This window comes from Hyla sarda, chromosome 1 (assembly GCF_029499605.1).
Source record: "Hyla sarda isolate aHylSar1 chromosome 1, aHylSar1.hap1, whole genome shotgun sequence".
Lineage (NCBI taxonomy): Eukaryota > Metazoa > Chordata > Amphibia > Anura > Hylidae > Hyla > Hyla sarda.
The window spans coordinates 138,011,390-138,038,156 of NC_079189.1; the positions used below are offsets into that span (position 1 = coordinate 138,011,390).

The 26,767-nt window shown below is 42.8% G+C and overlaps 1 protein-coding gene across 1 annotated transcript in view; it reads right to left on the reverse strand.

The window, feature by feature from the left end:
* The window catches only part of GUCY1A1 (guanylate cyclase 1 soluble subunit alpha 1), a 63,209-nt gene that overhangs the window by 22,516 nt on the left and 13,926 nt on the right, over positions 1-26,767 (reverse strand). The window contains exons 2-3 of the mRNA XM_056562119.1: positions 16,003-16,070; positions 47-150 (exon numbers count right to left, since the gene is read on the reverse strand). Of these exons, the coding sequence (XP_056418094.1) occupies positions 47-150; positions 16,003-16,070 (172 nt within the window). The remainder of the gene's footprint in view (positions 1-46; positions 151-16,002; positions 16,071-26,767) is intronic.

Sequence of the window (26,767 nt, forward strand, 5' to 3'; positions counted from 1 at the left end):
GACTACGGTAACAGGTTGTAATTGAAAACTGCATTAAATCTGTTACCTGCAGTATTGGATTGGTCTACAATTATTTTCTCAAAATTGTCTCTATCATCAAATTTTCCACAGACTGGTAAACCAGGAAGCTTGAAAGTAATACAAGTAGATCTGCAGATAGAACAATAAGATGTAATTACATTCAGTACAATGAACACAAGACAAATATAAACATTAATGTGTCAGACTGTTCTATTGTATTATTTCACAAGTAACACTAATTGATATTTAGTTAGGGATTGTTCATTTGTATTGTGTATTCAACCCTTGGCTCATAACGGTTTGTGTAAAAACATACACAAGCAGTTATATCTTACAATTCCTTGGCAACAATATGGATCATTTCAGAATGCTCTTAGTTCTCCTTTTTTTCTTTATTTTTCCCTTGTAAAAATGAAATGGATTTGAAGCATCTTTCATTTCAACAGTTTTCAACAAGCTTATTGCCTGGGAATTTTTAAGCCACTGCAAAGAAAACTGTAGGCCAAAAAAGCCAAACCTAGATTATGTGGCACTTGGGAAAATGTATATATGTCTTGCACCAGGGACGTGCACACATAGGGTTCAAAGGGGGCTTAAGCCCCTGCCCTGCCCAGCCCCTGCCCTTTAGCCGAGCATCTCCCTGCCCTTCATTTAGAAGTGAGTCTCTCTGCAGGGGTCACTGGTCTAGCGCTGGCACTCGTGGAGATGCTCGGTTCTTTTAACACGTAAAGATGTATATAAATAAAAATGTAAATTAGCAGTATTACATGCCTCACGACTTTTCAGTGCAATATATATATATATATATATATATATATATATATATACATACATATATTAAGAATTCCTCCTTGGGGATTAGCTCCGGGATCGTCCTGGTCACTGCCACGGGACACATTCCTCACAATAACACCACAGACCAAAGTTCCTCATACAAGTCTGGCTCCTCGCCAGCTTTATTTCCACAGGTTGCAGGTAAAACAAAACATAAACAGGAACAAAAATAAAGCCCTAGACCGTCTGGTCACCGACTATACATGTAAGTATGCCCTGCCTATCAACTGGTGAGCTTCCCTCATCCAGATAAAAACCTGTGCCACCTGCAACCTGTTTTACTACCAGTTCACACCCGAACTTGGACCACTCGCAGTGCCTTCTGCGTGTTACCTAAACAGGGCCCGTGTGTCTCCCCCTCTAACAGCCAGCATACTGTTTCCAAGGGAGAGCCCCAACTATTCTGTTTCCTTTCCTTTTAAACACACTTCCCCTTCCTGATACCTCATTAATCAGTCCACAGGTGGAGGATTCTCCAGAGTTAGCAAGGGAAATACACCCTTTCCTTGTCACACTGCCACATATCCCCCCCCCCCCTCTGCTCAGACCACCGGGAAGGAGCACTTTTATTCAAAAGGCAGAGTCCAACTGCCTTTCCTTTTCCTTGGACAACTTTTGTCCCACAGTCTCTGAAGTCCTTGACTTTTTTCTTCCGGACTTTTACCAGCCACCAATTACAAGTCTCTCAGTCACACCTCTCTAGTACCAGGTTCTTCACCCTGGTGTGGGCAGGGTTCTTGAAATTAAGGAGAGAGCGGACTGATGCTTCTAACCTTTGTCTTCTTCTGGCTTGCCGGACCTCTGCCTCTGCTTCAGAGAATCTTTCGGCCTCAGTGGCTTCACCAACCACTGTCTTGTTCTCTGTAGCTTCAGAGGACCTCCGACACGGGTCCTTCTCAGTTTCAATTTTAGAGGACTTCCCACCTGGTTTCACCACAGTTTTGACTTCAGTGGATTTCTCACATGGTTTCACCTCATTTCTTCTAGCTTTCTCTTCAGGGGCACCAGCTTCCTCAGGTTTGGCTTCAGAGTCTTTGGCTCCTTCAGATTCTTGTGTAGAATCAGCTTCTACTACTGTTTGGCTCTTCTCTGCAGCTTCTTCAGGCTTACTCTTCTCTTCACCTGTAGCTTCAGTTGGGCCATTCTCTTTACTCATAGATTTTGAGGCTGACTCTGGTTTAGCTTCTGCTTCAGAGGATTTCTCTGCCTCAGCATTACCTTCAGAATTTTTGGTCTGCTCAGGTTCAGAGGATTTCCCGCACGACTCCTCCTTAGTCTCCACTTCAGAGGATTTCACACCAGGTTTCAGCTCAGTCCTAGCTTCAGAGGAATTCTTACAGGGCTTCACCTCAATCTTAGCATTAGAGGACTTTTTACCGGGCTTCAGAGCAAGCATCCCTGTATCCCGTAACTTCTGCCCCAAAAGCCTTTCTTGAGCCAATTCAACCATAGCTTGGTCTCTGCTCTCTTTTAGAACTTCCTGGTCCTCTTCCTTTTTCTCACATTTTCGCTGCTTACACTGGAGCTTAGCAGACTTCATTCTCTCACTGTCAAGTAACTCTGTCAAGTCCCTGACAGTATCTTCCGAAGACAGCAATTGTTTCCTCAACTGTTCATTGTCCGCCAGCACAGCCACCTGCTCGTAGAGTTGCGCTCCTAGCAAAATCAAGGCAGCTACGTGGGACCTTCTGCGAGTTTCGTTCTGCGCTTCCAGGCTCTCTTTTAAGATCTTCATGTCATCTTCCAGCTTTATATATTTCAGCTGCTCGCTCTTGAGTTGTGCAGAGATCATCTTCTCACTGTCCAGCAACTGTTTCTTGGTCTTCTCTAACTCATTGATAGATCTGAGATCTCCTGTTGCAAGTTCTTGTTTTCATGTTTCAGAGTCTCAACTTGTTCCAGGGCCTCCTCATACTGCTCACAGAGCAAGTCATTGTAATGACGAGCAGATTGAAGAGCATGTGCAAGGGCATTCTTCGCTTTGACTTCCTCCTCAAGTTGTCTCTTAGCTTTAGAGACACTCTCCAGATTGCTGGCAAGAGCCTCAACTTCCATCTTTATTTCATTCTTCTCTTTTTCTATTTTTCCCATGGCTACCAGCCTAGCCTTGTGATCACTCCGCAGAGCCTGATATGCACCATGTAGAAGACTCACTTCTTCTTCCTGGAATGACATCCGCTTGGCCAGACTCTCCACTTCCCTCTCCTTGCTGGTCACAAGACCCTGGGAGCGGGACAGTTCATCCTGCAGAGCCACAAACTCCCTTTTGTGATACTCCATGACTTTTTCCAGCTGAAGCCTCGCTTCTTGCTCTCTCTTAAAGTCAGCAAGTGGTTTGTCCTTCTCCTCTGTCAAGCGATGTACCTCTTTTTCTTTCTCCATCAAATTCACAGAAACCATCTGCAGGGTTTCTTCCAGATTCTGGAAGAGCTCCAGTTTTTTTCCAAGGCCAGCTCGTCTTTTCCGAGACCTTTTACTGACAGCAGTCTCCTCACTCTCACTGTTAGACCTTGAGACATTCTCTGGTCCTCTGTCATACACACGATCCAGCTCTACTCCATCTCTAGATGAAGTCTCCCCCTTTTTCTGGGTTGCGGCCACTTGTGCCTCATTATTATCATCAACAACAGGTGCCACTGACACCTGGCACTCTTCCTCTCCCACCACGTTGGCAACTCTGGAGACTCTTGCTAAACACTCCCGTCGGACCGGCAATCCCTTGGCGGTAAGTTTGTTGCCTCTAGCAACAACTTCAATGGCTCTGGGCACCAGCGAATCCGGGTGATTCCCAAACAGTTCCTCTGAACTGTCTCTCGGCTCCTTGGCAGACTTGTCTTTTGTCTTGTCACAGTCTCTCCATGGCCTGGAAAAACTACTAGGGCTCCTGGGTCTGTAACAATATGTGGTCCAGCGGTTCGACCTTCCTGGTTACGACCTCTCTCTAGTTCAGACACCACATCTTCTTCACTTAGGACTCTGTTTGTGACCGTAAGCGCAGCCCCCAGCTCCACCGGTACTCTTTTCCGGAGTTTTGGTTTTTCCACAGCCATCTCTGTAGCTTCTTTTCCAGTTACCTCTTTAACTTGACTCGCGGACTGTTCTTCAGCTCCCCTAGTTGTCTGGCACACTCCCACCTGAGATATACCTAGGGTCTGCTGACACTCCCCATCCTCAGCCTCTGCGGAGTTACTGTCCCCTGCTATGTGGTGTAAATCAAGTGTTGTGAGCCTATCAGGTGTTCCTGCTCTAGTCACCTGACTATCTTCCCTCAACTGCTGAAAAAATGGAAAATCCTTCCCCAGCACTACTTCATACTCTAAGGTAGGCTCAAATGCAACCTTATGACTTATGGTACCATAGGGAGTAGAAATACACACATTAACTGTTTTATAACCCCAGATACCGGCTTGTATAGACTTTACAGCAGGGTCTGGCTTTCTGTCGCTGGTCTTTACCAGACTTATTACACATTTTGGATCTAACAAAACCATCATCTTTTTACCTTCTATTTCCAGCTCACACAGGTTTTCTTTTGTCCTGCGAGAGGTGGCAACAGTACTCTTTACATCAGAACACATTAACATAAGTGTTTCAAGAAAAACATTATCAGCCTGCATGGGTTCACAATATACAGCACCATTCACACAGTCCAGTAGAGACACCCCAGTCCTCACTACTTCCGGAACCTTTGTGTGCGAACTCTCAGGTGCACTCTCAGCATCCCACAGATGCCAGAAATATGGAAAGTCTCTGCCCAGCACAATTTCAACGGTAAGCTCCGCACATATCTCCATCATATGGCTTACTGTCCCAAAACATGTATCAAAGGTAATTTGAACAGTCTTACCAGGCTCCAGTTGGAATTATTTCTGGCATAATCCGAGATACAGTCTGGCAACAATCCAAGTCCACCCACAGTGGGATTCTGCCCACCAACAACTCACGGGACCTCGGCTTCATCCTGGCAACCACCGGTTGTGGCCCACGTCGGTTTCCCCCAGCAACGGCCTGCCGATGTCCTTTTTCCAGTAAAAAAAAATCTTGATCCGTTGCCCCTAGCAACGCTCCTCCACAGACACCATCCTGTGCTTTTCCACAGACACCATCCTGTGCTTGAACTCCTCTGCTGGGCTCCTCCGACTTGCAATCTTGCAGGGGGTTGCTCCTAGCAACGGCTCCTCTCCAACTTGCCCGATGGTTGCCCTTGGCAACGGCATGCCAGCATCCTCCACAAAAATGTAAGGATTCCTCCTTGGGGATTAGCTCCGGGATCGTCGTTTCCACAGGTTGCAGGTAAAACAAAATATAAACAGGAACAAAAATAAATCCCTAGACCGTCTGGTCACTGACTATACATGTAAGTATGCCCTGTCTATCAACTGGTGAGCTTCCCTCATCCAGTTAAAAACCTCTGCCACCTGCAACCTGTTTTACTACCAGTTCACACCCGAACCTGGACCACCCGCAGCGCCTTCTGCGTGTTACCTAAACAGGGCCAGTGTGTCTCCCCTCTAACAGCCAGCATACTGTTTCCAAGGGAGAGCTCCAACTATTCTGTTTCCTTTCCTTTTAAACACACTTTCCCTTCCTGATACCTCATTAATCAGACCACAGGTGGAGCATTCTCCAGAGTTAGCAAGGGAAATACACCCTTTCCTTGCCACACTGCCACAATATATATATATATATACACATAACATATACCATAGACTTCTCCAAAAATAAATGAAAAAATACCTTCAACACACCAGATAAAAAGGATTTTTGTAGTGCACCTATAGACTTTATGTAATTTCTAACTGCGGCATTTGTAGAAAAGAGAGAATCACAAAAAACAACAGTATGAAAAGACCGGTAGATAATTTTTTCATACCTCTGGTGTACAAAAAACTCATGCCCTTGTACATATTTTTATAGAACATTTTTCTTATCTGAAGAAATCTGACAAAGCAGATAAGTCTGTTTAGAGCAGTCAACAGGATAATCTGTTGTAATAAAAAACCTAAACACAGAATGCTACGTGAGTAAAATAACAAACTATACTCACCTCTACTGGTCAAGTGTCAATGCCCCCCCCCGGGTTTATTTGTTTATTGGCAATGCGCTTTCCCTGTTCTGTTAATAATGTTTGAACACACTGCAGCTTCAGGAATCTGTTGCAGTGTTTTCGGAACATTATCTACAGAGTAGGAAGAGCACGTCATCATGGGAAGTAAATACTGGGGTGGACCAGAGCACTGGCACTAATCTTATTGATATAGTACACTTTGGTTAGGTTTTTAATTGACTTGGCATACTTTAAATACCCAGGTGACTACATTTTTACAACTAATAATTTCATCTAGGCTTTTATATAATTGTATATTTAAAGGGGTCTTCCCCCTCAGACATCTTATCTCCTATCCAAAGGATAGGGGACCCCTGCAGTCTCCCTGCTGCGCCCGGCATTTGTTTAGAGCATCTGGTGCAGCATTGGAGGCTTGTGACGTCCCAGCTGTGCCCCCGCTCGTGACGTCACGGCCACGCCCCCTCAATGCAAATCTATGGAAGGGGGCATGAGGAGCCTCCGCCCCGCACTGCCAAACATATGGCTATCTGCACCCGATGTCAGGGGTGCCACAGCAGAGATCACGGGGGTCCCCAGTGGTGGGACCCCCACAATCAGACATCTTATCCCTATCCTTTGGAAAGGGGATAAGATGCCTTGAGGCAGAGTACCCCTTTAAGGCAAGTCTGTCACCATTAGTGGGGGTGGTGAACTTTTGACATCGTTGCACAGATTAAAATTAAATCAGACTTTAAAAAAGTTATATCTTGTGTCCATGTGTTTATTTTTACAAAGAAACAATGTTTTCTGGGTTGAGCAAATGTCAGGAAAGTGTGGCCTAGGGTCTGTGTGGTGAACCCCTGTGTTATTGCATACTAATAGACAGGGATGGCCTGACTTACAGCGCCCAGCCCTGCACATGCATTCACTTACACCAGCAGAAAGACAGCAACCCATCTCTATCCCTCTTTCATTCTGGCATTACACATATAGAGAAGCTGTGCATTCAAGTGATTATTGAACCTATTCTGCAATTGAATACCATGGCACACTCATGGCATTTAAGCAGGACTTGGCAGTGTAAGCCGGGCCATGCCTGTCTATTAATAGACAAGAAGGTTGGGTTTTGATTTGGCGCACAGAAGTATGGTAAAAGTATGATAATAAACACACGGACATGAGATATAAAGGTATGATAGGTATGATTTTATTGTACTCTATGTAACAGTGCCAGTGGTTTACCACTGCCATTGGCGGCGACAGATTGGCTTTAACACTTTGTTATTTTTTCTAACAGAAAATATTGTTAACATACCTCTTAGGCTGGGTACACACACAGTGGCAGTGTGCTATACTGCCAATCACCACACGGCAAAAAACAAACTCAATTTACCAGGAATCACTGAGGATTTGCCATGCAGTTTTTGGCTGCATGATTTTTACAGGTTAAATATGTTTAAAAAAAAATGTTTCACTCTTACAAATTGTGTTTTCAAAAAACACAGTAAAACTATGGCGATTTGTGTTAAATTCTATGTGGTGCTGCACGGTAATTGGCTATACAGCAGACTAGAAATGTGTGAACCTATCCAATAAAATTGGCCCTGATTTACTAAACAGTTCCGCTTTTGTGGAGTTGTGCGCCAAAATGTAGAGTTGAGCGCCAAAAATGGTTGGTCAAAAATGAGCGTCTTCTCACAACCAACCTATTACTATTGAATTCACACAAAATCCTGTGAATAAATGGCTGGAAATTCACACCAAGAAAAAGATGGTCAGCACTTTCCTGACCTGTGAAGTAAATAGAGTGGAATCCTACAAGTCTGAAACAACAATCCACATTAATAAAAACACTCTTAGTAAATCAGGGCCAATGTATCAGAAACTTGTGCCACACTATCAGTATAAGCTTCTGTCTATATGCACAGTAAAAAAGAAACACCAAAAATAATATTTGCTTAAAGTAATTGTCTACCCTAGAACATTCATTTCTTAATATATTTTCATAGCATTCATAGCTTTGCTTTATGATACAGAGTTCCAATTCCCCTGGACGGATATAAAGTTAAGAATTAGTTTAGGCACTTACTGCACACTGTTTTATTACTCAATCCAGTACATCAACAGAATTTAGTACGTTCCCAGTCGTGATGGCTACAGGCAGCCAGAAATGTATCATTTCACTTTAGTGTCATAGGGCTCTATGGAGGGTTGGAGTTCAGGTTTAGTAAAACTGAACTACGCATGCTAAAATGGGCATTAATAAGAACAGGATGTTGACTCTAGAGAGAACATGGGGTTAAAGCACTTAAAGGGGTTCTCCGGTGCTTAGACATCTTATCCCCTATCCAAAGCATAGGGGATAAGATGCCTGATCGCGGGAGTCCCGCCGCTGGGGACCCCCAGGATCTTGCACGCGGCACCCCGTTTGTAATCAGTCCGGGAGCGTGTCCGACGGCGTGTGACGTCACGCCTCCGCCCCCGTGTGACCTCACGCTCAGCTCCTCAATGCAAGCCTATGGGAGGGGGCATGATAGCTGTCACACCCCCTCCCATAGACTTGCATTGAGGGGCAGAGCGTGAGGTCACACAGGGGCGGAGGCGTGACGTCACACGCCGTCGGCCCTGTGGTTGCCGGTAATCAGACCCGGAGCGAACATGCTCCGGGGACTGATTACAAACGGGGTGCCACGTGCAAGATCACGGGAGTCCCCAGCGGCAGGACTCCTGCGATCAGGCATCTTATCCCCTATTCTTTGGATAGGGGCTAAGATGTCTAAGCACCGGAGAACCCCTTTAAAGGCTAAGGATAGGGGATAAGTATTAGATCGCCGGGGGGGGGGGTGTCTGACCTCCAGGCCCCCCGCAATCTCCCGAACGAAGCCCCGACTCCCTGCATGGAATGGACATTTTCGACCACTGCCGAAGGTTGCGGCCGATGCAGTTCTATGGGAGAGCCGGGGCTCCGTTCGGGAGATCACGGGGGGCCCCAGCGGTTGGACCCCCCGTGATATAACACTTATCCCCTATCCTTAGGATAGGGGATAAGTTGCACATTCTGCAGTCATCCTTTCATAAATCCCAATATGTCTAATATTAGTGTTAGCTGCAAGGAGACTATAATGATTTTTCTATCTCTTGAAGTAATACATACTGCTAGGATATGCTATAATTTTATGATTGGCGGGGGTACTTTCTCTGGGACCCTCAAGGATCCTCAGAAAGAATAGGCTGCACACTAATTCAGTGCTCTTGCCCCTTTATTTTATTCATCTGTACAGCAACAAAACCACCAACCACTATGATGGAGAATAGTAGCACAGCTTCCTTCTAGTGAATCGGGTCAGCACCAGTTCCCTGCACAGTTGGGTGCTTCGGAATTTTGCAGCACAGGAAAGACTACGAGGGGACTACAGCACTGAATCAGCTCTGCAAATTTGATGAATGTTGGGTCACATGTTGTAGCCAAATTGTATCTGTAATAAAGTTGCAGAAAATTTGAAGAAGTGTTTTGGTCACATGACTTAGATGCAATTTGCACCCCGTGTATCTGTGTATCCCTAGCCTTATTTGCAGCTGCCCTTTTAGAGTATATTATAGAATTTCCTTAGCTGTACTGGTATTTTTAGATCATTATTTTAAGGGATATTTTTTACCCCACAAAATCTAAATCACCTGGGGTAGTGATGACAGGACCCAGTATCTGTATTTATATATACAGATGACTGAATAAATTATGAATGCTGTGTACAGCAGATGTGACATAAACAATGACAATTAGTTGTAATGGCAGCCAGGGGCCTTCTAAAGGCTATGATTTTTTTTGCTGTCAGTAGCCTGCAGATACGATAGTATGACAGTGATCCATTGGGAGATGCATTGGGAGTCTAAACATTAAAACAATTAAAAAGTGTTTATAAATGTAAAAAAAAAAACTCCAAATTATCAAAGTTTTTTTTTGTCCTGAAAAGTAAACGACATAAAAGAAAAAATAGCCATCTATCCCAAAAAGATATCAATAAAAACTACTGATGGCTTTACAGAATTAGAGCCCCAGCACAGCTCTGTAAATGGAGAAAATAAAAATGTTTTAGGGGTCAGAATATGGTGATGCAAAGCAATTTGTTTTTGCAATATTAGCAGAAGGGATGAGGGAGACATGGCGTTTGACGCCTGAATGAATGGAGGTAGTACTAGGAACACAGAGATGATGTCAGGGTAGCCCAGCATACCTTACAGCTAACAGCAATATCACATGACCCCAGGTTATCCAATCATTGCTAACATTATGTGACATACAGCTCCCAGGCCAGTGAGGACACAGCATAAAGGTAGGTTTAAGAGGCTGATGAAGCTCATAAAAGCAATCACATTACAATACCTAGAAAGCTGAGCAAAGCATTAGGCTGACCTGTATTTTCACACAAATTTCAACACAAAAGTGTTGTGAAGGTGGAATGTACATTTTATGTGTACTTTCTGCCATATTGTGGTTTATTTACTAACATGATCCCGACTCTTTTTGTTGGGTTTTGCCCCCAAATCGTGTCGCACGTTCCATGCAACACAATTTTTGACCAAAAAAAACAAAACCTTCCATTTTACAAGAAAAAACCCAAAAAGTGGTGTAGTCATGTAAGAAAGTGGGCGTGGACCTGACAAAAGGGGCATGGCCCAGACAGTTTTTAAAAATTCCAACATATTTACTAAGGTTTCCACAGAAAACATGGTGGATTTGATCTGGGAAAAACCCGAAAGATCAATACAGTTGTAAAAAAAAAAGCAAATCGTAGGGAAAAGTGCAAAATGTAGGGAAACCTTAGTAAATACCTTGGGAAAATACCTGTCGGAAATCAAAACCCACAATGTAAACTCCACTCCACACTAAACCCCACTTTGTGTGTTTATGTGTTTAGGTGTATTTTCTGGGTATAATCGAACATATTGTATGTCTACCTGGGTTTGACATAACTACTGTACACATTTGAAAGTGTCGAGAGTGAACATGGAATAGCTACGTAAGGAAATGTTACGTGTATTTTCTGGGTTAAATCAAGCATGCAGCATTTTAAACGAGGTTTAACAAAACTAAAGACAAGCCATGTGTATTTTCTGGGGTAAATTCAATATGCAGTATTTCTACCTGGGTTTAACATAACTGTGCATTACAAAAAGTGTTGACAGTGAATGCAACATATCATTTTAAGGCTCAGTTACGTGTATTTTTTGGGTTTAATCGTACATATATTTGTACCTGGGTTTAACATAAATATGCATTTAAAAGCATTAGGAGTGTACGTGGCATATTCCTCTAGGGCTCAGTTATGTTTATTTACTGGGTTTAATCGAACATATAATATGTATGCCTGGGTTTAATATAGAACAAAAATAAGGAAAATAAAGTATTTTATTTTAAATTAAATAATTAATTAATTAAATCCATCAGAGAAAGTGATGTAAAAACTCAAAATAAGATGTATACATAAAGACAAATAGCGAAGGCTCACTCACTGTAGGAGCCTAGCTACAGTAGACCTAAAACTACCTATTAGTGGACCACAATCTATGGCAAATGCTAGCTCATTGTTTGCTTATGAGCAATACAATTAATATCTAGTAGCAAAACATGGCTTCAACAAACAAACACAGATTTCCACCAAATTAAAGGAAATTGAGAAACCTAATTTGAGGGACATTATAAAAGTTCTTACTGCTTTTCTCTTTGATGATCAAAGATGTCCTCTTAAAAAAAACATAATAAATAGTTCAATTCTTCCTGGAGAAAGTTCTTGCCCCACTGCCAACTGCATTCCCTTGGCAGTCTATGGACATAGTTTCTGCTCTCAGCATGGTGTGAAGCTGACTGCTCTCCATATTAAGAAGTGGACGATTCTTAAGAAAAGCCCCAAATCTGTTATATTCTTATAGTTTTACATATTCAGTCAAAAAGTGTTATCACTACAACATAAGATTATATAAGATGAATTAGTGATAAGTGATAATCAGCTTAAAATATAATTGAAGGCCAGAAAACGATGCCTAAGTGGGATGGAGACTTTTTACCTAGTTTACCTGTATAAACCTTACAATCCATAAGATATTATTAATACTTTATTTGATATTTTTTGATATAATTAAGAGCATCTTAATATAAAAAATATTGACCCCCCCCCTCAAAAAATGTGTGCATCGGTTGGGCATTTGACAATATGAAATTCTTAAAGTGTACCTGTTGTCGACAATTTTTTTTATATAATGTAAATCATATGTATATTTGTAATATATATTTGTAATATACATTGGTAAAAAAAAAATATGTATATTTTTGTACCTGCAGCTATTGCCTGTCTGTCTCTATGAGGAGACCAAATACAGAAAATGAGGGTGGACAAGCAGGGCTCTGTGTACTTAGGCTCTGTGACATGCTACGGGCTAACACCTAAGGATGATTGACAAGCCAGGAGCCTGCACAGAGCCCTTCTTGTCCATCCCCCACTTCCTGAATTTGGACTCCTCATAGAGACACACATGCAATAGCAAAAAAATTTCACCCAAAAAATATGCACATTTTTTAACCAATGTATATTACAAATATACAAATAATGTTATTATCTACCTTTTTTGTTGACAACAGGTACACTTTAAGATACATTTTTTTTTTGAATGGATCTTTCAAGTACAACAAAAGGACACACATGATATTGCAAGGTTTGTTGCAAGGTTTGAATGCTTTTAGGATACATTTGAATGGTCATTGTATTCTTACACTAATGTATCTAGACTTCTGAACAGCTCTTTAATTCAGTCAGTGATCTTAATCAACATTGTGCATCAGTTTCTCCTGGCACCTTCAATTCCTATGTGTGATAACATCAAAGATGTGGACATTCGTGTGAACCGGTAGGCAGATTACTTTGTTAGTCACCTAATAGGAATCAGGACTGTTGGGCTTTTTAATTTTCTGAAGTGTCAAATTCAATAAAAAGGAAAACTTCAATAGTTCATATATCTAATAATACTTTACCTCTTGGGGACACAGGGCATACGGCCTGCATCCCCGAACCTTAAGGACTCACGGCGTACCTGTACGCCCTGGACCAGTTTAACGGGTTTAACCCCTTGGGGATGGAGGTTTTGTTTGTTTTTGCACTTTCGGTTTTTCCTCCTTACCTTTTAAAAATCATAACCCTTTCAATTTTGCACCTAAAAATCCATATCATAGCTTATTTTTTTGCGCCACCAATTCTTTGTAATGACATCAGTCATTTTACCCAAAAGCCTATCGCGAAACAGAAAAATAAAATCATTGTGCGACAAAATTTAAGAAGAAACAAAATGTAGTAAATTTTGGTGGTTTCCATTTCTACGCAGTACATTTTAAGGTAAAAATGACACCATATCTTTATTCTGTAGGTCCATATGATAAAAATGATACTCTACTTATATAGGTTTGATTTTGTCGTACTTCTGGAAAAAATCATAACTACATGCAGGAACATGTATAAGTTTAAAATTGTTATCTTCTGACCCCTATAACTTTTTTATTTTTCTGCAAACAGGTGATATGAGGGCTCATATTTTACGCCATGATCTGAAGTTTTTAGCGGTACCATATTTGTATTGATCTGAATTTTTGATCGCTTTCTATTCATTTTTTCATGATATAAAAAGTGACCAAAAATGCACTATTTTGGACTTTGGAATTTGTTTGCGTGTACACCATTGACTGTGCAGTTTAATTAACAATATATTTTTATAATTCGGACATTTACACACGCGGAGATACCACACATGTTTATTTTTATTTACACAGTTTTTTTTTTTTTTAAATGGGAAAAGGGGGGTGATTCAAACTTTTATTAGAGAAGGGGTTAAATGATCTTCACTTTATTTTTTCCACTTTTTTTTTTTTTGCAGTGTTATAGCTCCCATAGGGGTCTCTCATAGGAAACCATTGATCAATGATTCTGCCGCTTGACTGCTCATGTCTGGATCTCAGGCACTGAGCAGTCATTCTGCAATCGGACAGTGAGGAGAAAGGTAGGGGACCCTCCTGCTGTCCTACAGCTGTTCGGGAAGACGCAATTTTGCCACGGTGATCCTGAACAGCCCACTGAGTTAGCCGGGAGCAGTTTACTTTCATTTTAGATAGTTAAAGTTGAACGCCGCATCTAAAGGGTTAATAGCGCGCGGCACCGCGATCAGTGCCGTGCGTTATTAGCCACGGGTCCCGCCCGTTATTAGACAACCAGCTATGATGGTGTGGCCCCTCGTTATATAAAGGGAGTGGGCAGAGGGCGTACAGGTACGGCCTCCATCCCCAACAGGTTAAACCGTTCTCACCGTCAGAGAACGGGTTAAACCCGGTGGGTCCCATTTGTTACGGGCAGCCAGGACCCACGGCTAATGCTGGGCACAGCCGATCGGGCCGATGCCCAGCATGAACCCTTTAGATGCCACAATCAAAGTTGATCACGGTGTCTAAAGCGAAAGTAAAAGGATCCCGGCAGCTCAGCGGAGCTGATTGGGACTATCGCGACAAAATTGCGATGTCCCGATCAGCTTACCGGGCGATGGGAGGGTGCTTACCTGCCTCACCGTCGTCCGATTGGCGATCTACTGCTCCATGCCTGCGCAGCAGGCTAGAGCAGCAGAGCACCCGTTACACTGATCAATGCTATGCAATGGCAGAGCACTGATCAGTGTATGCAATCAGAAGATTGCATGTTTTAGCCCCCTGAGGGCGCTAATAAAAAAAAGTGTAAAATATTTTTTTTTATAAGAGTTCATTAACCCCTTCCCTATTAAAATTAGAAATTACCCCCTCCCCCTTTTCCCATTTTTTAAATAAAATAATGTAATAAAGAATAAAAATAATCATATGTGGTATCCCCGCATGCATAAATGTCCGACCTATTAAAATATAAGGTTAGCTAATCCATACGGTCAATGGCGTACACGTAAAAAAAGTACCAAAGTCCAAAATTGTGCATTTTTGGTCACTTCATATACAATAAAAATATTAATAAAAAGGGATTAAAAAGTCTAATCAAAACAAAAATACCAATAAACACTAAAGACGACAGCGCAAAAAATTTGCCATCATACCGCCCCGTACACAGAAAAATAAAGAAGTTATGGGGGTCAGAAGATACCTATTTTAAACACACTAATTCTGGTGCATGTATTTATAATTTTTTTAAGTATTAAAATAAAAAAAAACCTATATAAGTACAATTGGTGATGCAAAAACAAGCCCTTATATGGGTCTGCAGGTGCAAAATTAAAAGCGTTACGATTTTTACAAGGGAAGGAGGAAAAAACGAAAATGTCTGATCGCGGGGGTTCCGCTGCTGCGGACCCCCGCAATCTGTCATTCAGCACCCACCTTTGTGAGCTCTCCGCAGCACTGGAGGCTCTGAGTGTGCAGCGTGATGACCATGGGGCTGGAGTATTGTGACGTCATGCCCCCTGTGTGACATCACGCCCCGCCCCCTCAATGCACGTCAATGGCAGGGGGCGTGGCGGGTGCTGAATGACAGATTCAGGGGGTTCCCAGTGGTGGGACCCCCGCGATCAGACATCTTATCCCCTATCCTTTGGATAGAGAATAAGATGTATTAGGGCCAGAGTACCCCTTTAAGGTGAAAATAGGCTGAGTCCCTAAGGGGTTAAACAATACATATGTATCCTACACAAAAGTCAAGTAAAGAAAACATTCCCTTTTTGCATAGCTCAAGTTAACAACTCTTTAACCCATTCCAACACATACTCTAGAGCTTTGCATACAAAACATTCCATCGCGTACATTATGATTCATTAGATCCACAATAATGTTTATAGAGTATGGCGAATGGTTGAAGCAGCTGTAAAATAGTGCATGCGCTTGACAAGCTGGCCCTTTTTAATATGATTAGTTTTAGCTCAGATGGTTTTGAAAGACAAGTCATCATTCGGAGAATTAAGAGGACTTAACCAGGTCTATTTTTATCCTGCCTGTCTACAACAAAAACACTAGAGAACAGCAGGTGCCCGGTAAAGGTCTGTACCTAAAATTCCTTTATTCCTAAAATAAATATCAATGTGTAATTGTAGCTTACCTGTTGGTGCTATAAATCGTCTTGTGTCTTGCAATTGTTCTTTGAAGAGCAAGATTCAGCCTCTCAAACTGCAAAAAAAAAGCCAAACCATGCACATAAGCTACACAATAGTGATGGCAATGATCAATTAACAATGATTTGCTGGCAAGGACAATACTTTGTTTGTACTGTTGTCTTTTTTATTGGTAAAATAAATTGTTATAGTAGTTTCCTATATACTGCTTGCAACTATGTAGACACAGACATTAAAATATGTATCAAGGAATAGGGTATACATAGATGCACATAACAAAATACTGAGGTGGGGGGGGGGGGGAACCAAAAACTGGGGCCCTCAAGAAAGGGGGATGCATGTCTCACCTTAGAGAGAAGCGGTGGGACTTACATGTGCATTCTCTATGGGAGCCACAGAAACTGCCAAGTACAGCAGTCAGCTGTTTCTGTAGGCCTTGAGTTCCAGTGGTCAAACCTCCACAACCATACAGTTGAGAAACCCCTTTAAGTCAATATACAGTATTATGTTTTATATTATAAATTACTTTTGATTTAGAAAAAAAAAAATAAGAAAATTGATCCATGTTATAACAATAAGGACATCTTTTAAAAGAATATTTAAAAAAAAAATGATTGGTTTAGATTGTAAAATGCAAGTCACTATTGCAGTTAAAATGATAAAAATAAATAAATCTAAACATCCTAGCCCTGTGATAACACTTCCATCTTACTGCTAACAGACACTTTTCCATAGACATTAATGGAATTACACTATTAAATACAAAAATACAGCTTTTTATACATATTTTACTGCAGTTTTTGGTTTTAATTTTACAGTGTGAATGTAGCCTAAAAGAACTGTCATTGTTGTCCGTGGCAACCAATCAGAACTCATCTTTCTTTTTATTGGGTTTAACAGTTTAAGAAATAACAGCTGAGCACAAATATATTTTTTTTAAGCATTTTTGATAAATGAGGTCCACTACTGCTTCTGTCCTGTGGTGACCTCTGGTTCACTAATGTGTTTTCCCCCCGAGGGTTGCATTATTGTGACATCTCTAACCCCCTGTACCCACCGATACATATATAGACATGTTCACCTACTCTGAAGCCTTCAGTGCACAGAATCCATTAAGGCGTTTATGTCTGTCCTCAGCAGCCAAACACTTCACAGCCTCACCACTTAACTGTTGAGCAAAGGGCACAAACAAGGAATTTTAGGCTTTGTTCCAAACTCTCTACTATGGTATGAACCTAGTCTTATATTATCACACGCAATGATAGTCTTTCACTCTGGGCACAACTACACTGCTCAAAAAAATAAAGCGAACACTAAGATAACACACCCTAGATCTGAATGAACTAATCGTATGAAATACTTTCATCTTTACATAGTTGAATTTGCTGAAAACAAAATCACACAAAAATTATCAATGGAATCAAATGTATCAACCCATGGAGGTCTGGATATGGAGTCACACTCAAAATCAAAGTGGAAAAACACACTACAGGCTGATCCAACTTTGATGTAATGTCCTTAAAACAAGTCAAAATGAGGCTCAGTAGTGTGTGTGGCCCCCCACTTGCCCGTATGACCTCCCTACAACGCCTGGGCATGCTCCTGATGACAACTCCTGGACAGTCTGTGGTGCAACGTGGCGTTGGTGGATGGAGCGAGACATGATGTCCCAGATGTGCTCAATCGGATTCAGGTCTAGGGAACAGGCGGGCCAGTCCATAGCATCAATGCCTTCCTCTTGCAAGAACTGCTGACACACTCCAGCCACATGAGGTCTAGCATTGTGTTGCATTAGGAGGAACCTAGGGCCAACCGCACCAGCATATGGTCTCACAAGGGGTCTGAGGATCTCATCTCGGTATCTAATGGCAGTCAGGCTACCTCTGGCAAGCACATGGAGGGCCGTGCGGCCCCCCAAAGAAATGTCACCCCACACCACTACTGACCCACCACCAAACCAGTCATGCTGGAGGATGTTGCAGGCAGTAGAACATTCTCCACGGCGTCTCCAGACTCTGTCACATCTGTCACATGTGCTCAGTGTGAACCTGATTTAATCTGTGAAGAGTGCAGGGTGCCAGTGGCGAATTTGCCAATCTTGGTGTTCTCTGGCAAATACCAAACGTCTTGCACAGTGTTGGGCTGTAAGCACAACCCCCACCTGTGGATGTTGGGCTCTCATACCACCCTCATGGAGTCTGTTTCTGACCATTTGAGTAGACACGTGCAAATTTGTGGCTTGCTGGAGGTCATTTTGCAGGGCTCAGGCAGTGCTCCTCCTGCTCCTCCTTGCACAAAAGCGGGGTGTGCGGTCCTGCTGCTGGGTTGTTGCCCTCCTACAGCCTCCTCCACGTCTCCTGATGTACTGGCATGTGTCCTGGTAGCGCCTCCATGTTCTGGACACTACACTGAGAGACACAGCAAACCATCTTGCCACAGCTTGCATTGATGTGCCATCCTGGATGAGCTGCACTACCTGAGCCACTACTGTGGGTTGTAGACTCCATCTCATGCTACCACTAGAGTGAACCACCAGCATTCATAAGTGGCCAAAACATCAGCCAGGAAGCATAGTGACTGAGAAGTGGTCTGTGGTCACCACCTGCAGAACCACTTTATTGGGGGTGACTTGCCTATAATTTCCACATGTTGTCTGTTCCATTTGCACAACAGCATGTTAAATTGATTGTCAATCAGTGTTGCTTCCTGAGTGGACAGTGTGATTTCACAGAAGTGTGATTGACTTGGAGTTACATTGTGTTGTTTAAGTGTTCCCTTTATTTGTTTGAGCAGTGTATATTCTTCTCCCTCCCACTGCCATGCTCAGACTGCAGTTGATACTCCTGTCTCTGTCTTTAAAGAGAACACACTACCCTTCTGCCTCTTAAATAGTGTTGCTTGCAAATATTCGCAATTTGAATTTTATTCGCGAATATTGCACTATATATTCGCAATGAATACTTGTTTTTTTTCATTACAGTACACATCACAGTGATCATCCCTCTCTGCTTCCAGCTTGTGTGGTGAAAAGAAGGCTCTAATACTACTTTGTGAGACTGGCGTACGAATTTTCGCATATGCTAATTTGCGAATATGCGAAAATTTACGCGAATATTACCAATATGCGAATTTAGCGAATATATGACGAATATTCGTCCATATATTCGCGAAATATCGCAAATTCGAAGATGGCCTATGCCGCTCAACACTACTCTTAAAGGACAAGTTCCCAAACCCATATCTTTACTCTGCCAATTACTGTCAGTTACCAGCTAAATAATACAGCTTTGCCACGTCCACTCAAAGGTCTCTTAACTGGCTAGTGTTCCACTAAAGGTGTTCCAGTGTATGTTCATCTGTCACTGTGTATGACCTCAGCTTGTTTCCTGACCCTGCTGTATTCTTGTGTCTTACCTTAGATTGCCCCTTGACTACTGAACCTGTGATGCCCTAAAAGGTTGCCAGTCCATTGAATTAAAGGGGTACTCCGGTGAAAAACTTTTTCTTTTTAAATCAACTGGTGCCTGAAAGTTAAACAGATTTGTAAATTACTTCTATTAAAAAAATCTTAATCCTTCCTGTACTTATTAGCTGCTGAATACTACAGTGGAAATTATTTTCCGTTTGAAACACAGAGCTCTCTGCTGACATCATGAGCACAGTGCTTTCTGCTGACATCTCTGTCCATTTTATGAACTGTCCAGAACAGCATATGTTTGCTATGGGGATTTCCTTTTACCCTGAACAGTTCATAAAATGGACAGAGATGTCAGCAGAGAGCACTGTGCTCGTGATGTCAGCAGACAGTTCTGTGTTTCAAAAGAAAAGAATTTACGCAGTAGTATTCAGCAGCTAATAAGTACAGGAAGGATTAAGATTTTTTAATAGAAGTAATTTACAAATTTGTTTAACTTTCTGGCACCAGTTGATTTAAAAAAAAAAAAAAAAAGTTTTTCAGCAGAGTACCCCTTTAACCTCTTAAGGACCCAGGACGTACGGGGACGTCCCCGCACCCTGGGCTTTAAGGACCCAGGACGTCCCCGTACGTCCTGGCGTTTTCCGGTCTCTGCCGTTCGCAGGCATCCAGGGCAAACGCCGAGGGGGGCCACGTAGGCCCCCCATGTCGGTGATCGCCGCAAATCGCAAGGGAAATCGCCCTTGCGATCTGCGGCGATACCGGGCTGATCGGGTCTCTGGGACCCGATCACCCGGTAATTTCGCATGATCCCGGCTGTCACAGACAGCCAGGACCATGCTAAAGAATAGGAGCGAGGTGGCAAGCCTGACACCTCCTCCTATTCCCTGCGATCCGTCGGTTAGTTAACCGACCAATCGCAGGAGGGGGGGCGGTTACTTCCTCCCGTCCTGCCCGGCCCCTTGAAGTCCGGAGAGGACCGGAGGAAGACCGGAGGACGCGGCGTGGAACGGGGGAGTGCTGGGGACCGGCCCCGGTACTTACCTCGTCTCTGAAGACCCGGATCCAGACGATGAAGACGGCGGCGGCGGCGACAGGTGAGTATATCTTCAGCCGCGGTCGGGCCCTTTACAGCAATGCACGTCGCCGTAAAGCGACATGCATTGCTGTAATAGGACCCTGTAAACTACAACTCCCAGCATGCCCAGACAGCCCTTGGCGTCTGGGCATGCTGGGAGTTGCAGTTTTGCAACATCTGGAGGTCCACAGTTTTTGGACCACTGTGCCCTTCCAGATGTTGCAAAACTACACATCCTCAGCATGTCCTTACTGTCCAGGCATGCTGGGAGTTGTAGTTCTGTAACATCTGGCCCTTCAGATGTTGCAGAACTACAACTCCCAGCATGCCTGGACAGTTTTGGCATACTGGGAGTTCTAGTTTTGCAACATCTGGAAGGGCACAGATTGGGAACCACTGTATTAGTGGTCTGCAAACTGTAGTCCTCCAGATGTTGCAAAACTACAACTCCAAGCATGCTGGGAGTTGTAGTTCGGCAACATCTGGCTCTAAAGATGTTGCCGAACTACTACTCCCAGCATGCCTGAGATTGTTTGGGAGTTGTGGTTTTGCAACAGCTGGAGGCACACTGGTTGGGAAACATTGTTTCCTAACTCAGTGTTTCCCAACCCATGTGCCTCCAGCTGTTGCAAAACCACAACTCCCTAACATTCTCAGGCATGCTGGGAGTAGTAGTTTTGCAACATCTGGAGGTCCCCCCCCCTGTGAATATACAGGGTACATTCACATGGGCAGGGGCTTACAGTGAGTATCGGGCTGCAAGTTTGCAATGCAGCAAATTTTGCGCGGCAGCTCAAACTCGCAGCGGGAAACTCGCTGTAATCCCCGGCTCGTGTGACTGTACCCTAAAAACACTACACTACACTAACACAAAATAAAATAAAAAGTAAAAAACACTACATATACACATACCCCTACACAGCCCCCCTCCCTCCCCAATAAAAATGAAAAACGCCTGGTACGCCACTCTTTCCAAAATGGAGCCTCCAGCTGTTGCAAAACAACAACTCCCAGTATTGCCGGACAGCCGTTGACTGTCCAGGCATGCTGGGAGTTTTGCAACAGCTGGAGGCACTCTGTTTGGGAATCACTGGCGTAGAATACCCCTATGTCCACCACTATGCAAATCCCTAATTCAGGCCTCAAATGCACATGGCGCTCTCAATTCGGAGCCCTGTCGTATTTCAAGGCAACAGTTTAGGGCCACATATGGGGTATCGCCGTACTCGGGAGAAATTGACTAACAAATCTTGGGGGTCTTTTTCTCCTTTCACCCCTTATGAAAAGGTGAAGTTGGGGTCTACACCAGCATGTTAGTGTAAAAAAATAAACTTTTTACACTAACATGCTGGTGTTGCCCTATACTTTTCATTTTGACAAGAGGTAAAGGGGAAAAAAGCCCCCCAAAATTTGTAACGCAATTTCTCCCGAGTACGGAGATACCACATATGTGGGCGCAAAGTGCTCTGGGGGCGCACAACAAGGCCCAGAAGGGAGAGTGCGCCATGTACATTTGAGGTGATTTGCACAGGGGTGTCTGATTGTTACAGCGGTTTTGAAAAATGCAAAAAAAAAAAAAAAAAACACATGTGACCCCATTTCGGAAACTACACCCCTCACGGAATGTAATGAGGGGTGCAGTGAGAATTTACACCCCACAGGTGTCTGACAGATCTTTGGAAGAGTGGGCTGTGCAAATTAAAAATGTTGTGCAGCCCACTGTTCCAAAGATATGACAGACACCAGTGGGGGGTAAATGCTCACTTTACGCCTTGTTACGTTCCTCAAGGGGTCTAGTTTCCAAAATGGTATGCCATGTGGGGGTTATTTTGCTGTCCTGGCACCATATGGGCTTCCTAAATGCGACATGCCCCCTGAGCAAAATTTGCTCTCAAAAAGCCAAATATGACTCCTTCTCTTCTGAGCATTGTAGTTCGCCCGTAGTGCACTTCAGGTCAACTTATGGGGTACCTCCATACTCAGAAGAGATGTGGTTACAATGGTTGGGGGTATTTTCTGCTATTAACCCTTGCAAAAATTTGAAATTTGGGGGGAAACACACATTTTAGTGAAATTTTATTTTTATCTTTTTTACATATGCAAAAGTCGTGAAACCCCTGTGGGGTATTAAGGCTCACTTTATTCCTTGTTATGTACCTCAAGGGGTCTAGTTTCCAAAATGGAATGCCATGTGGGGGATTTTTGCTGTTCTGGCACCATAGGGGCTTCCTAAATGTAACATGCCCCCCAAAAACCATTTAAAAAAAACTTACTCTCCAAAATCCCCTTGTCGCTCCTTCGCTTCTGAGCCCTCTACTGCGCCCGCCGAACACTTTACATAGACATATGAGGTATATGCTTACTCAAGAGAAATTGGGCTACAAATATAAGTATACATTTTCTCCTTTTTCCCCTTGTAAAAATTGAAAAATTGGGTCTACAAGAACATGCGAGTGTAAAAAATGGAGATTGTGAATTTTCTCCTTCACTTTGCTGTTATTCCTGTGAAACACCTAAAGGGTTAAAACGCGGACTGAATGTCATTTTGAATACTTTGGGGGTGCAGTTTTTATAATGGGGTTATTTGTGGGGTATTTCTAATATGAAGACCCTTCAAATCCACTTCAAACCTGAACTGGTCCATGAAAAATTGTGATTTTGGAAATTTTGTGAAAAATTGGAAAATTGCTGCTGAACTTTGAAGCCCTCTGGTGTCTTCCAAAAGTAAAAACTCGTCAATTTTATGATGCAAACATAAAATAGACATATTGTATATGTGAATAAAAAAAATTATTTGGAATATCCATTTTCCTTACAAGCAGAGAGCTTCAACGTTAGAAAAATGCAAAATTTTCTAATTTTTCATCAAATTTTGGGATTTTTCACCAAGAAAGGATGCAAGATACCACAAAATTTTACCACTATGTTAAAGTAGAATATGTCACGAAAAAACAATCTCGGAATCAGATTGATAACTAAAAGCATTCCAGAGTTATTAATGTTTAAAGTGACAGTGGTCAGATGTGCAAAAATGGCCGGGTCCTGAGGTGTAAAATGGCTGGGTCCTTAAGGGGTTAAACTGTACTTTACTGGCCCAGACCTTTGTCTGCTCCTGGATCGCTCCCTTGTCTGACACCATGATGCATTCCACTTACATCTCTTGGCCTGCAAAGCAAGCTCCTGCCTACACCAGGCCTATCTCTCGAGGTAGCAACCTGGTGGCCCCTCCAGCAAAGTCAATATCCCTGTAAAGAAGTTAAAGAGTAAAAACCAGGGGACCACTTTCAGGCGGGGCCCAAAGCCAGAACTGTTAGGTGACAGAGGCAGTCTAGGAGTAATAAGGTGACATTATGATGTCTTTCTTTCCCCTTTGCTATAGGCCACAGTCTACAATTTGGTCAGTACCACAGGATTTACATGTTTGAAATTTTTTGTTTAGCTAAACATATTTAGGCAATTACTTATGAAATTGTATATTTAAAAACTATTTCTCATAATTAAATTAGTTGTTATTAATACACATAATGAGGAGATTTATCAAAGAGGTACTCCACTGCGCTAGCGTTTGGAACATTTTGTTCTGAATGCTGGTTGCAGGCTGTGGTGTCATGACCACACCCTTGTGACGTCACATCCCATAGACTTGCAATGAGGGTGTGTGGTGACGTCACAAGGGGCGTGGCCGTGACGTCACGACCCCCTCAGCCCGCACCCAGTGTTCAGAAAGAAATGTTCCAAACACTGGGGCACTGGAGTACCCCTTTAAAGCTTGTGCAAAGGAACAGAGGTGCAGTTGCCCACAGCAACCAATCAGATTCCAGCTTTAATTTTTCAGAGGCCCTAAAAAAATTATGATTGGTTGCTATGGACAACTGCTTCTCTGTTCCTCTGCACAGGCTTTGATAATCTTCCCTCATAATTTTGTATGGCACTTACAAATACTAAATTATATTTATTTTTCTTAACATCTACAGTCAAGCATGTTGTTCAGGAGGATAATTCATGCAAATATTAACATCATTACTTTCTTAACAAGAGAGACAACATAATTACCAAGCTGCATAATTTGCTGTCTAGTGACTTAACTGTTTAACATCAGGAGAGAAGTGCAGCAAACAAGAGCTTGGTTAAAGGACATCTGCAGCGTTATAACACTTAAAGGGGTACTCCAGTGAAAACCTTTTTTCTTTTAAATCAACTGGTGGCAGAAAGTTAAACATATTTGTAAATTACTTCTATTAAAAAATCTTAATCCTTCCTGTACTTATTAGCTGCTGAATACTACAGAGGAAATTATTTTCTTTTTGGAATGCTCTCTGATGACATCACAACCACAGTTCTCTCTGCTCACGTTATTATAATAATAATGCTTTATTTATTGTTGTCCTTAGCGGGATTTGAACCCAAGTCCCCAGCACTGCAAGGCATCAGTGCTAACCACTGAGCCACCATGCTGCCCTTAGCAAACATTTGCTATACATCTGCTATGCATGGTTGCTAAAATGGACAGAGATGTCAGCAGAGAGCACTGTGTTCGTGATGTCATCAGTGTTCCAAAAAGAAAGGAATTTCCTCTGTAGCATTCAGCAGCTAATAAGTACTGGAAGGATTTAGATTTTTTAATAGAAGTAATTTACAAATATGTTTAACTTTCTGCCACCAGTTGATTTAAAAGAAAAAAGGTTTTCACCAGAGCACCCCTTTAACCCCTATCCACATGATAGGTGTTTGATTGTGGGGGGTCCGACCGCTGGGACCCCCTGCGATCTCCTAATCAGGGCCCCCGCATTAGCACTCAGTGAGAGTGCTAGTGTGCATAGCGTCGACCTAGAGAACGCTGCCTCCCCGCCTCCTACATAGAACTACATGAAGGAGGCGTGTCATCCACAACATCATGCTGTGGCCCCATGTAGCTGATCACAGGGGGTTCCAGTGGTCAGACGCCCGCGATCAGACACTTATCCCCTATCCTGTGGATAGGGGATGAGTAGTTTTCAGCCACAGATGGACTTTAATAGTATTTTATTGCGGGAAAGACTTGGGTAGGCAGAATATTTCATCTATACACTGCTCAACCAAACATGAAAAATACTGACAGGCAGTGGGAATAACATTATTTGTTGCAATGGCTCTTGAGGGGTACTCCGCACCCCTAGACATCTTATCTTATATATATGGGAGGGGGCGTGACTGACCTCCCATAGACTTGCATTAAGGGGGCGGGGCGTGACATCACACGGGGCGGAGTTGTGACGTCAGGCTCGTCCGCCATTGTGGTCGGGATCCGAAGCCTCCAGCATTGCCGGTGTGAGGTGGAAGCCGTACAGGTGGGTGCTGCTGCCGAGATCCCGGCGATCTGACATCTTATTCCCTATCCTTTGGATAGGGGATAAGATGTCTAGGGGTGCGGAGTACCCCTTTAAAAAAAACTTTTTATATAATGTAGATAATACCATTATATGTACAGTCATGGCCGTAAATGTTAGCACCCTTGAAATTTTTCCAAAAAATTAAGCATTTCTCACAGAAAAGGATTGCAGTAACACATGTTTATTCCCTTTGTGTGTATTGGAACTAAACTAAAAAAAGGGAGGAAAAAAAGCAAATTGGACATAATGTCACACCAAACTCCAAAAATGGGCTGGACAAAATTATTGGCACCCTTTCAAAATTGTGGATAAATAAGATTGTTTCAAGCATGTGATGCTGCAATAAACTCACCTTGGGCAAGTAACAGGTGTGGGCAATATAAAAATCACACCTGAAAGCAGATAAAAATGAGAGAAGTTCACTTAGTCTTTGCACTGTGTGTCTGTGTGTGCTACACTAAGCATGGACAACAGAAAGAGGAGAAGAGGACTGTCTGAGGACTTGAGAACCAAAATTGTGGAAAAATATCAACAATCTCAAGCTTACAAGTCCATCAGCAGAGATCTAGATTTGCCTTTGTCCACAGTGTGCAACATTATCAAGAAGTTTGCAACCCATGGCACTGTAGCTAATCTCCCTGGGTGTGGACGGAAGAGAAACATTTATGAAAGGTGTCAACGCAGGATAGTCCGGAGGCTGGATAAGCAGCCATGAAAAGATAACCAGTGACCCAGCTAAAGGCAATATGGATGAACATGGGGAGCAAAGACTAGCATTATCTGTCCTGACCACACAAAAGAACACACATTGCTGTTAAAGGAAAATGGTCATCCTGTTCACGCACACTAAACCTAATATACTGGGTTATAGTTTTGATAATTAAGAGTTC